Here is a 12,546-nt window from a genome sequence, read left to right as displayed (position 1 = left end):
TTTGGGGTGGAAATGTCTACTCACCAGATGAACTTGGCAGAGTCTGCTCCCAGTGGTCTGCTTTCCACGCCTTCCTAGAAGTTGTCTTGCCAGAATATCTTTTGTCGGTGTCCAAGAGGGAGACTGGTGCCAATTTTCTAAAGCTACTCACTGCCAGATCACCTTCCTCCTCTTCCCCTTCATCAAACCTGTCAATCACTTTGGCTCTAGTGGCTGTTGGGGAGGGAGGAGAACAGAATCTTAGGTTAGAAAAAACTTGAATAGGAACCCACTTAAGCCCACACCCCACCTTCCTGGGCTAGGTGAGGACTCTTACTACTGGGCTACATCCCCAACCCTCCATTCATTAAGTGTCCTCTGTAACATCTCCACTAACTTACAGGAATAGGGAGTTTACTTCTGGTTCCTAGGGAGACTGCTGCCATATTGCTTTCTGTTTCTAAACAGAGAGCTAACTCCCTACCTCTACTAAGAGACATGTTTTTATGCCTTGGATGCTATAAATCCAGTCTGAGTCTTCCTTCGTTTCCCATGGTGTCTTCTATTCTTTTTCTTTTTCAGAGGTTCTGAAGATTAAATCCAGTGCATCAAATATATTGGCTACATTCCCAGGGTCCTTAATTCTTCCTCAATATGTGACCACCGTCATTGAGTGCTATAGACACTCATGACACCCCTCCAGCTGTCTTCCTCACACCTCCCTGACCCAGCCAGTCTCAGAACAGGTTTATGGAGGATCAGTCTGTCATCAGAATGTGGACAAATGAGTTAAGACCTAAATAAACATGGTTAAACAGCATCTGGTAATCTTTTTCACTCTCGAATTAAGATTTTAGAAGCAGTCAGTTCCAAACACACAAAAACCTAAAACTCATCAGACTTCTTTCTCCCTTCGAAGGGAATACCGGAGGACATCCTAAACAAGCGCCAGCCGGCTGCCAGTGGCTCCCTACGGCATCTCCCCGCCAGAGTCCTCGTGTCCCGCCCACCCGCAAAGTCTAGAAGGCTTTTTTTACAGCTCGCGTCACCCTCCACCCCTCCAGGGGACAAGCCTCCCAAGAGACAATTTTCCTCAGCGCAAAGGGAAGGAGAGCAGGTTCAAGCACCAGCGGCCCACTAGGGCCCACTTTAAGTCGGGCCCACAGCTCTGCACGTGGTTAGCCCCAGTCAGGCCTCACCCTCCTCCGGGTCGGCCTCAGGATCAGCCTCACGCGGTCTCGGATTCAACAACTGTTCCAGCTGCAGAGCCAAGGGCTGAGGCTCCGCCATGGTCACCAGGTCACTGTCGGCGCAGCGCTCGTGAAACTGCTGCACGAGCCCCCGCCCGACGCTCCCGGCTGTGGTGCTACAGCCCGACTCTATCTGGCAACTACAGGCGGAGACCTCGCCTCAGAATCCCTGTAGACAACTTCCGGGAGGCGCGCGCGCGCGCGCGCGCCGGAGAGGCGGGGCCTCGCGTCACCACTGGGCTGCCAGGCTGGAGACGCAAGCGCCCGAAACCGTAGGTTAAGCAGCCTAACGCGCGTGCGCCAGAGTCCCGGACGCGGCACGGGAGCGCGCAAGAGCACGTGACCGCGTCTAGCGAGAAAGGTTGATTGTACTACGAGCTGCCAGGGTCCCCTAAGCACGAAATAACGCCTCAAGCTTTGTGCGAGGTTGGTTTAGGAATTAAGTGTAAAGTAGCTGTAGCTCATGGTGGATAGCTGATTTGTGAAAGGAGTAAAGGATAAGCCTCTCAAACCTCAGGTACACACTCGAGCAAGCACAGACCCGGGACTCAAAACAAGGCTTTTCTCAGTGCAGAGGAGCCTGGGGCCAGGCATACAGCTTTCATCTATACGGCCAGGATCTGAGAAGCCTGCGTGTGTCCGTGTGTGGCGAGGTGCGATCTTTACTGGTGGAAATAATTAGGAATCGCGATGGTGGTACCACAAATCAAGATTGTTTTTGTAGCTTCTTGTACCCTCTTGCCTGTGCAAGCAAAAGGGGGCGGGGTGGGGCGCGTAGAATTACTCTACTACACACTGATATTAACAGCTTTTCTGTTCAAAGATGGAGTGATTCAGTCAGAGCCCCGAAACTAGTGAACAATGGAGAAGAGAAACCCTTCACTCAGTTCTAGTATTAGATGGTTAGACTCAAAATACAAAGACCTTGATGAGATACATTTAATTGCACCCAGGCACATGAAACTATGCAACCACTTTGCATTCGTTTTCCTTCTTGGAACGTCCCTTGACTGCCCACTATGTGGCAGGCACTGCTAGATGAAATATAAGATGTGTAAGTTAGACTCTACACAGTGACCAGCCTAGAAGGGCAGGAAAGGTGAACTACAACGAGGAATGGCAAATCTGAGTGTAAAGTGATCTGTCTATACTGATCTGTTGGAGGTCTTCCTCCATGGAGACCTAGAATCTACTGTAAACAGGAAAGCTGCTTCAGAAGAATTCAGTTAAAAAAAAAAAAAAAAAAAAAAAAAAAAAAAAAAAAAAACCTCTTGAATAATAGACATTGTGTCCATGCCTGTTTGTATGTTGAAACAATCTCTAGCCTCCAACACGCTATGTAGTTGAAGATGACCATGAATTCCTTGATCCTCCTGCCTCCACTGGGATTAGAAGCATGTGCCTGCCACTACACCTTGTTTATTCAGAGCTAGGGGCTGAACCCAGAGTGTTTTGTATGCTAAGCCGGAACTCTTCCAGTTCTAAATTCCCAAGCTGTACCATTTCTTAAGTATACTCCAGGCCAACTAGATCCCAAAGCCAGCAATGTAGATAGCCGGTAGCACACCAGTAGAACCCACTGGAAGACAATCCAGAGACCCTCAAATTCAGGCAATAATTTACTTTAGTGTGGCTTGTTCCATGTTCCTGTCCTAACTGGACCTTGAGTGAAGATGACCAAAAGTACAAAAGAGGAGAAAAAAGAGACTGTTTTAGGGTAATGTCTTTCAGACATGGAGAGCAAAGAATGTCAGGCTAGGCAAAGACTCGGGCGAAGAAAATCACTGTGTGTGGCTGAGAACAGTTTAGAGAGCTTGCTTTTTAAGGTACTCTGTGATTGCAGTCCGGTCTCTATTCAAGCCTCCATAGCAAAACTGTGCTCCTCGGTTCTCTTCAGTGTGCAGTTGTCTTGGGCATAGAGAACAAAAAATGGTCTCCTACCGCACATTTAGTAAGTTCTATTCCCCCCAGATCCTCCTCCTTTGTTATTTCAGGTGCTAGGCATTCTTAGAAGCCTTCCCTCAAAGGTGAGGAGAAAGGGGAAAGAGAAAAGGAAGCAGGGTAGAGAGCACCTTGAAGCTGTAGTGTGTACAGGACACTGTTGGCTCACTTGAGGCAAAGCAGAGCAGACACTGTAAGGTGCGGTGCCATAGACTGCCTCCCAAGCTCCCCTCCCCTGTCCTGCCTGCTCCTGACTTGGGACCCTTTTTGTTTTTTGTTTTGTTGTTTTGGTTTTGGTTTTTTGAGACAGGATTTCTCTGTGTAGCCCTGGCTGCCAGTCCTGGAACTCTATAGACCAGGCTGGCCTCGAACTCAGAAATCCGCCTGCCTCTGCCTCCTAGGTGCTGGGATTTCAGGCGTGTGCCACCACCGCCAGCTCCATTGTTTTTTTGGTTTTTGTTTTGTTTTTTTGTTTTTTTAAGTAGTCAATAGCGCTTTACTCTTGACACATGTATACCCTAGGCCCCCCCCAAATTGCTTCCTTGGCTTTCCTACCCAGGGAAATCTTCTTCCTGGAGGGGAGTGAATAAGAAAGAATGGTAGAACTTAAGATGCAATTAAAGGAAGTTAACACGGGAGCGAGGGAGAAACCACTCAAAAGCCTTGGAGCCCCTTCTCCAGCGACTTTCTTATTCCCTGAAAGGCGGGTGAAGGACTCCAGGTGGCCAGCCTCTGGACTTGGAGGGTGGGTTGTGGGAGGGGCCAGTAAAGGGCAGTTGAGCTTCCTTAAGAAGTTTTAGCCTTTAAGTGTTCTAGGATGTTGAGCAGGTGGGCTGAGCCGAGAGGAAGAAAAAGGTGAAGCAGTCTGCCCGGCAGACAAGACAGGGGTTTGGGTTCACCTCCCTCTGTCTGCTGCCTGTACTGCAAAGTGGCGGGATAGCCATGGATGGGCAGAGGGTGACTAAATTAGACACCTCCGTCCGATGGCCGGAAACAGCTGGTTTCACAAGTTTAGAGAAACCAGGTTTTGACCTGTCTGTCTTTCTAAACAGTATCAATCTCAGGCTGGATCCCTGAAAGGACCTGTCCTGGGTCTGCACTAATTTGCCTGCCTTCTTGCGTGGCCTTGCATCAAAACAAGCTGTTAGGGGGATAAGGTGAGTCGGTGAGCTTCGAGACCCTCAGCTTAGACCCGGAACCCTGACTACAAGTGTCTGGAGGCACAGAAGTGGAGGCTTTAAGATAGCCTGGGGCAAGAAAAGTGCTTGCCAAATTCCGCGGTGGGGAATATTCCTCTCGGATAGGAGGGGGCGACAGAGGACCAAAAGACACTTCCCTTCTTCCTGTCAGTCTCTCCTGGCAGCTCCGGGCCAGAGGTGTGCAGCAGAGGTGACTGCGACCCAGCCCCTGCTGATCCCCTGCTGATCCCCGCTGATCTGGTACCACTTGTCCTGGTATTCGCTGGGTCTCACAATGACCCGCAGAGGGAAAAGATCGCGCCGCCAGCTCAGAGTTAAAATTGAATCTACGAATCTACGCCGCCTGCCCAACTCTTAAAGCGTTTCTTATCAAATACTCTGATAACACAATAAAGATGCTAAATAATTCAGCACCCTTGATAGGAAAATGCCACTTCCCAATGAGCATAGGTTCAGCTAAATGACTGCCTTTAAGGGGGAGGGTTCCAGGATGGTGGCTGTAGTGAATGTGATCTCTGATTTAATGTATATAAATGCTAAAAGAAAAAACACAGAGTCTGTTATTGCATATCAAGATAATGTGCTGTATGCCACAGCTAGGCTAGGAGTTTCCAAAGTCTCCTTTGTATTTCATAAATTTTTGTTTCTGAAAGAACAGGGCCAGATTCCTCCCTGGTTGTTGTTAGTTAGATAAGCCATCCTAGGAGGGCAATGAAATACAGTTTACTCTAAAGCCTTCTCTACAGGGACGGTAAACTTGGCTGTGTTTTAACAAAATAAGCAAATAGTGCTAGAAATTGCATACAACTTAATGTAAAATGCTTGACTAAGAAGAAGAAGAAGAAGAAGAAGAAGAAGAAGAAGAAGAAGAAGAAGAAGAAGAAGAATCCAGACTGAACTCTAGCTGCTATAGTAAAGAAACCCTGGAACCCTGATATTAAAACACTCAAAACACCCACACATTATTTTCACAGAAGAAAACATTCACATGTCTTCCATTTCTAATGAAACTTTGGGTGGGAGTTAACTATTCTCAGGCCCTTTCTATTGGCAACTCTCAGTTGCAATTTGATTTCTCTATTGGTCATTTTTGTTCATCTTCTGCAGAAACTCAATATGCATCTTGTGCCAGACAAAATAGTTTTCCTTCTGAGGAACTTCAAATGTGGCAGATACTATAAAATAATAATTTTATATCAGTTCTGTGAAAAGGATTAAAGGATCTCATTTCTAGTTATATTTTATATTCATTTTCGGTTATCTTTCAACCCACCAAATTAGAAAGCAGGATTATCTATGGAAAATGAATTGAAACTGTAAAAGACTAGGTCTAACTATATTTACAAGTATCTGACATTCATAAGCCTGGCTTTGCAAGTGCAGAGAGGAGACAGGATGTGTGTGTGTGTGTGGGGGGGGGGGGGGTTCTCTCCCCTAACCACAGACCCATACCATGGATTTGAATCATATTTTCAATTCTATATTAACTTATCAGCAAATATCTCTTCAACTATATCAGTTAAACCCAGAGAATGCAAATCTGTATTTAATAACAGCAGGAAGCCAAAGAATGCTTGGCTGGCTTCGGGAAAGAACTTCAACCAGAGTCAAGGTGAAAATGAGTCACTTCCATCTGGCCTCCCTTGCTACTGGCTTCTGAGGATCCATTCAACACTCTATTGGGACTTCCTTCCACTCACTGAAAACATGGAATACCACACCAGTTATCTAAACATCAGGTTTTCTATTTTTATTAAAAACTCACAAATTTATTCAACATGTTTTCTTTCATACAGTGAATGGTCTAATATGCACTGGAGGTCACACAAGCTTAGGTTTATTAGAACAATAAAAGACATATGAGAAATTTAATATATAAAGAAAAAAGTAGCAGCTGTTGACTGCATATTTGACCATAAAATTTAAATATTTTGGATTTTTATTTTAAAGACACAAAAATAAAACCTGTGTGGGTCTATATAAGTCATATTAACAATTTCATGAATGTTTAACAGGACTAAAAGTTAGCAAAGATTTTTTTTTTTTAACCTTGTAACACTTTTTTTAAACACTTTCTCAGGTTGCTGGTGCCAGGCACCTTTACAGTATTTGTGCTATAATTTATTCTATTTGGCAACTGTCTGAATATCATGTTTTTCCTTTGCCTCGTGTAAACAACACCTTTTTACATACTAGCACAGTGAGCTGCAAGCCCTGCAAATCTGTCAGAACATCTACAGGAAAAGAAAAGGAACAATTTTGGTTGATTGCTCAAAACATTTTGTTTTTGAACAAGAGGTTTCAAAACAGGATATATATTAGTAAAACACTGAACTCCTGAATTTAACATTATACGTAAACAGTTGACTGTTTTTAGTTCGATAGTCTTTTTTTTTTTTTTAAACTTTCATGTGAAGGTAGAATACTTTTTTTTGTAGAGGTGATGTTCAAGTCATTTTACTGAGAGGTCTGGCTGGAGACCATCCTGTGGAGAGAATATGTGTGTGTGTGTGTGTGTGTGTGTGTGTGTGTGTGTCTGTAGGGAGAGAGAGAGAGAGAGAGAGAGAGAGAGAGAGAGAGAGAGAGAGAGAGAGAGGTGAAGGTAGAAGAGTTGATACTGAGGGCTTTACATTTAGAATTTTGCAATTTTGGAGAAAACAAAAATCAAAAACCCGGATAGACAAAATATATATATATATATATATAGTCCCACCTGATGCACAGCAGGTCGGTGTTTCTGAAGCTATTAAGAGTATGTTGTCCTCGCTGAACTCTGAGACAACACTAAGAAGGGAATCTCCCAGAACTAGAACTAGAACCCTCTGGCCTGGAGCGCCCCTGACATCTTTTCCTTCCATATCTGGCAGAGCGCCTCTAGAAAGGTCTCCCTCCCCAGGCTCCTGGGGAGCCCAGGACTGAGTGAGACAAGTCTTCAGCTATCCAAGACGCCTTTCCATTAGTCAGAGGAACCGCCAGTGGAGTCTGTCCATGGATCCAGGTCGCGAAGATGGGGAGAGCTCAGAATTCCCCTTCCGTAGCCCCAGTTCTGCGCGTTGCCAGCCAGTGTGTGGATGAATATACCAGCTCTACTTTGAGGCCGATTTGGGTCCTATTTTGGATCCCTTTTGCCATCCAGTCTCCTCACACAGAATAGTCCTCGAAGATGAAGGAAGTGGAGCAGGAGGCTTGGTTTTTTGTTTTTTGTTTGTTTGTTCGTTTTTATCTCATATTTTTCTGAAATAAAAGCTCGTCTCTGTACAACCGCGAGCTCCCGTGGCTCAAGCGAGACCCCGCTACCACACGGCTGCCTCGTTCATTTCAGGAGGGTGTGACAAGTGGTTCCCGTAGCTGGCTCCACCATTGACTGACAGAGATGAGAAAGGTGGACTGGGACCGAAGACTTCCGCTGACATGGAGTGGAGAGGCCCAGGCAAGCTGGGCTCAGGACTAGGCGAGTCCCCTGGGGGATGTGCCAGGATGTCAGTGAATCGCTGCGCCTCGCTGGAAGGGTGGTGACCAGGCAGCGGGTGGTCCAGACCTCCAAGGGGCGTTCCCGAAGGCCCAGATGATGGCACAAAGGGTAGGTCCACTGGTGTCTGGGCCTGCGAGGATGGCGGTCCTTGTGGGAAAAAGTCATAGTTTCCTCCGGGACCGTAGTACTCACTCTGGTAATCTGCGGACCAGTAAGGAGAACGAAGGCAATACTATCAGGCGCAATCCCGGGTCTAGTAACACCCACAAATTAGAAAGGCAGGCTTTCAAGCGAGCATTGCTCGGCGGCTCGGCATACTGGCTGTTTGTGAGGCTCCGGAACAGAATGGAGACTTGGCACAAGATTCGGAGCTGCTCCCTACTCGGGGGCCCTCTTCTCAAGGGGGTTGGGACTTCGGTCGCATCCTTTGACTTGCTATCCAGCCTTCGCCCTTACACCTCAGAGATAGCTAGAGGTGATACCTCCCGCACTGCCACCCGGATCCAGCGAAGCCCGCACAGTCCCCGGACACCCCCTTGTCACTCAGCCACACTCACCTCCGTAAAAGGAGAAGGGGCCGTTGGGGATGAGTTCGCCGGGCTCCAGGCGGTCCACCAGCGGCCGCATCCGGCGAGGACTGCGGAAAAAGGCGTGGCGCCGCGCGCCCAGCGCGCTTAGCTGCTTCATCCTCCGCTCCTTGGAGCGTCGATTCTGGAACCAGACCTGAAGCACACAGGCACAAAGTCAGACCGCGGAAACTCCACTGGGCAGCGGTGTATAACGGGGCCCAGCTGGCTGGAGGGGAGGGGGCGTTTGTGTGTGTGTGTGTGTGTGTGTGCGCGCGCGCGCGCGCGCGTGTGAACATGCGCGGGTGTGTGTTGGTCTCTGAGTAGGACCAGGCTAAGGATGTGCAGGATTCCCAAGAATGGCATTTGAGCAGACTACTGCCTTGTCTGACTTTGCAGTTCCACTATTACCAACAGTCACATTTTCCGCATTGCATTATCTAAGGAATCATAGATATTGAAACGTTTCAAGATAGTGTCACATACTCGGCTGCCATTTCAGGGTCTCTTGTAGCCCCTACCCCATATCATGATAGTGACAGAGACTCATAAAGCCTCCTGCTGCTTGTTTCCCAAGGGTAGTGACACCAAAACCCACAATCCGCTTTTCATACCCACACACAGTCTCCAAGTGCCAAATGTACTTAGCCACAGCCTCTCACCAATAGTGACAGACACACAACCCCACATTCATGAGCACCAGTTCACACAGCCTCCCAGAGACTGCCCCTTTCCAGCACTAGGACAGGCACAGTCAGCTTCACAGGCATATTCACCCACACCAACACGTGGCCTCCAGGCCCTCTGATTAGACACATAGTACGGGTAAGACCAGACTCCTAGTGTCTGAGCCACACTCTATCTGGCCTCTTTCCAGTGTAGAGGCCCAGCTACCTGCAGATGGCTTAACCTTGTCCTACTCCAGACAGCATCTGTGGGAGCTGGAAACCATCTCTCCTTCAACCCATGGTGCCCTATCTACCTGGGGAGAGCAAGTCCGCTCTGAGACTTTTCTAACTGTGGCACAAAACTAACAAATTTGGGGTTGAGAAATTAGAAGAGAGCTTGTTATGCAGAAACCAGAACCGGGTCACTCTGGAGCCCACAACCAGCTCCTAAAGGACAGGACGTGTACAGAAAGACGGGTGCTAGCTGTTGCCAGTGTAGTGTTGGACCTCGTCCCTTCCTCCTGCTTTATCCTGGGCTCCCAAGCTGGTCCCTACCCTTTAAGCCACTACCAGCTCTGTGGGCTTTTTCTCACATTTCCCTTTTCCTAGCCCCTTCCAGTCTTTTCCTAGCCCCAGTTACTTCTCCCCCAACCTTAAGAACTCTGGGCTCCCCCCAGGATCAGCCTAGGATCCCTTGGGGACCATTCAAGTCTTTGAGAGACAGAGTGACAAACCAGGGTTCTGACCTGGATAACACGCATGTTGAGGCCAGTCTCCTGGGCCAATTGCTCACGGATGTGGCGCGTGGGCTTGGGTGTAGCTGCAAAGGCTGCCTTCAACGTCTCCAGTTGCTTGGCTTTGATTGTGGTCCGGGGTCCCCTGCGCTTGGCACCAAGGTTCTGGTCATCATTCTCATTGCTACCACCTTCCTTATCCGATACGTTGGCACTTTCAGAGTCCTTGGCATCATCCTGCGATGGATCTTGGGAATCCGGAGATAAACTAGGGTCACTGCCTGTGGTGGCTGGGGAGAGGGAAAGGGTTGGTGAGTAAGGGTCTTGGCGGGCTTTCCTCCCCTCCCCGATACCCGCCCACTAGCCAGTTGGGAATCCTGGCCTCACCCGAGTGGAGGCTGTTCTCTTTGGCGACACTGCTGTTACTCAGGTAATCCTCTTTACACACGAACTTGTTCTCGTCGATGATGTAGAGCTCCTCGCCGGTGGAAAGCTGCTTGTTACACATCATGCAGGTGAAGCAGTTGAGGTGAAACACTTTGCTTCGCGCTCTGCGAACCAGATCGCTTGGAGAGATGCCCTGCGCACAACCCGCGCATTTGGTACCGAAACATCTGCGTAGGGTGGGTGAGGGTTAGAAAGAAGTAGGAGCCAGGATGAAATAAAGATAGCCAGGGAAGAAGTTGGGGTGGGGGAGAGAATAAATATAAGAATTTATTAAGCAAGTGAGGAAACGGGGGAGGATGCCGGACATCAGGGAGAAAGGAGGAAATACATTCGGTTAGAGTTAAGGCCCAAGCTGCCCACTACCTCTGACCTCATAGCCTAGACATTGCCCCCAGGAAAAAAGGCGTCGCAAGAAAAGGCTTCAAAGTGGCTACCAGAGCAGAAGGGAAACAGAGCGCCCATTTCCCGGTTGTCTTCAAAGAAGTTAATTCCAAGTTAAGAGCTCCTTAGAAATAAATGCCCGCTCTATTCCGCTAGGTTTGCCTTTCTCTCGCCACAAAAGGACCTGCGCTCAGGCGAGGAGTTGGCAAAGTCCGATCTCGCGGTGAGTAAACAAACCCTGACTCCGCGAGCCTTGGTGGCTGTAGTTGGGCTCTTGCCACGCTCTTGCGCAAAAGCTTGGCAGATTGGCGCAAGCCGGAGCTGATGCCGGGTTGAGCCGGCTTTAGGTGCCCTGCTGAGCGTTGCCGCTCGCAAGGCCTCGAGGGCCCCCACGGCCACCGACCCCACCCCCACCCCAAGCCGGTGTGGTTTAGGCTCTCAGGCCTTCCAGAGTAAAAACCCGCGCAGTCTGCAGAAGCTCCAAAACTCAGCCTTTCCTCAGCAGCAGATTGTACCGATTTTTGCTCCTTTGCAAACACAAGAGGCGCGCGTCCTAAATCGCCCCCTGAGGACTGCGCTTCCAGGGCCTTTGGGCAAAAGGAGGCCGAGTAGCTTCAAACTCTTTCCCAGATTTGAGATAGCCTCAGAAACCAGGACCAAAACAGCGGAGTAAAATGTGGGATTTCAAATCAGTGGGAAATATCGTTTACATTCGAACCATTCTGTTGAGTTGTGATCGGGACAAACAATGAGTTTTTTAAAATCCATGTAAAGCGGTAAACAGAAGAGAATTTTCCCGGTTCTAACGAGCTGCGTATCGGACAGGAGGTGGGCTTCCTGGTGAGGCATTGGCTGGAAAGGTATGAATAGGAGCCTGGGCATTGGACTGAGGCCAAAGCCAAACCTTACGGTTCTCCCAGATCTATGCTTTGAGGCCAATCCACGTTTGGGGAGATCCCTAGGCATACAGGATTGGCCTCAAGGTCGGACTCTTTATTGTGGCTTTCTGGGCCACAGGGACTCTGTAGTTCCGACAAGATCTCTCTTTTACTTCTGGTAAAAGGCAATGGCTGGGATAAAGCTGGAGCTTCAAAGCTCAACTTGGAGAATCGGCAATCTGGGAAGACCAGAAAAGGCCTTTGGTTGCTGGAGAGCTTGGCTTCGGGGAAAGACAAGAGAAAGCTGCAACCCCGAGGCTGCTCTACCTCTTCCTCGGTTAGGAAGGGTTTCTGAGCTGAAGCCGGCTCAGACCCTTTCTTCCCAGGCGCGGGCAGTCAAACCCCGACCACGCTTTCCAGAACCAAGTGCAACAGCTGATTTGTTTATAAAAAGATAAAGAGAAAAGGAATATATCTCTCATACCAGCTAGCTTCCTAAGAGGTAGAAGCGGGGAAAGACTTGGCTGCCCTAGTGAAAGGCAGCTCCTAACGCGGCTGGCTGCCGTGGCCACACAGACCTCTGATCCCAAGCTGGCCAGGGAGGGCCCATGGGGAAGGAGCCGCAAAGGCGCGGGAGGAAAGTACTCACCGGAAGAAGTCGTTTTTACAGTAGAGCTTGCCTTCCCGGGAGAAGCATTTCTCGGTCAGGTTGCATTTACATTCACAGCACTGGACGCACTTGACGTGCCAGGCCCTGTCCAGCACGTTCAAGAGGAAACGGTCCAGGATGGGCCTTTTGCAGCCCGCACAGTGCACCATGGTCTTTGGTTTGGTCCGGTGAGGCCCGGAGCGACAGGGCAACTAGAGTCGAGGGGATGACTTCTGAAGACAACCAGCTCCTCCAAAAAGAAGAAACCCGCTCTGGTCGGACGAGAAAAACAAAAACAAAACAAAAACAAAAACCCGTACTGGCAAATTAAAAGGGGGAGAGACCGGTCTGGTAAAGGGCAGCCCCGGAGTCCCGGGGCAGC

General features: G+C 48.9%; 2 protein-coding genes across 3 annotated transcripts in view; both read right to left on the bottom strand.

The window, feature by feature from the left end:
* Aatf (apoptosis antagonizing transcription factor) overlaps positions 1-1,423 on the bottom strand; it is a 91,290-nt gene extending 89,867 nt beyond the window's left edge. For both annotated transcript variants that reach the window (XM_052194971.1, XM_052194972.1), the window contains exons 1-2: positions 1,179-1,423; positions 25-213 (exon numbers count right to left, since the gene is read on the bottom strand). In XM_052194971.1, coding sequence (XP_052050931.1) covers positions 25-213; positions 1,179-1,269 — 280 coding nt within the window. In that variant the 5' untranslated portion in view covers positions 1,270-1,423. The remainder of the gene's footprint in view (positions 1-24; positions 214-1,178) is intronic.
* Positions 1,424-7,662: 6,239 nt separating this feature from the next.
* On the bottom strand, positions 7,663-12,334 carry Lhx1 (LIM homeobox 1). The gene is made up of 5 exons (XM_052197456.1): positions 12,165-12,334; positions 10,197-10,423; positions 9,822-10,099; positions 8,399-8,564; positions 7,663-8,042 (listed from the first exon to the last, which is right to left on the bottom strand). Exons 1-5 carry the CDS (start codon positions 12,332-12,334, stop codon positions 7,663-7,665), a joined length of 1,221 nt encoding a protein of 406 aa, XP_052053416.1.
* Between the last annotated feature and the right edge of the window lie 212 nt (positions 12,335-12,546).

The sequence above is a fragment of the Apodemus sylvaticus genome, chromosome 10 (genome assembly GCF_947179515.1).
Source record: "Apodemus sylvaticus chromosome 10, mApoSyl1.1, whole genome shotgun sequence".
In the NCBI taxonomy this organism is placed as follows: domain Eukaryota; kingdom Metazoa; phylum Chordata; class Mammalia; order Rodentia; family Muridae; genus Apodemus; species Apodemus sylvaticus.
The sequence above is the reverse complement of the archived record's forward strand: the minus strand, read 5'-3'. Positions and strand labels throughout refer to the sequence as shown.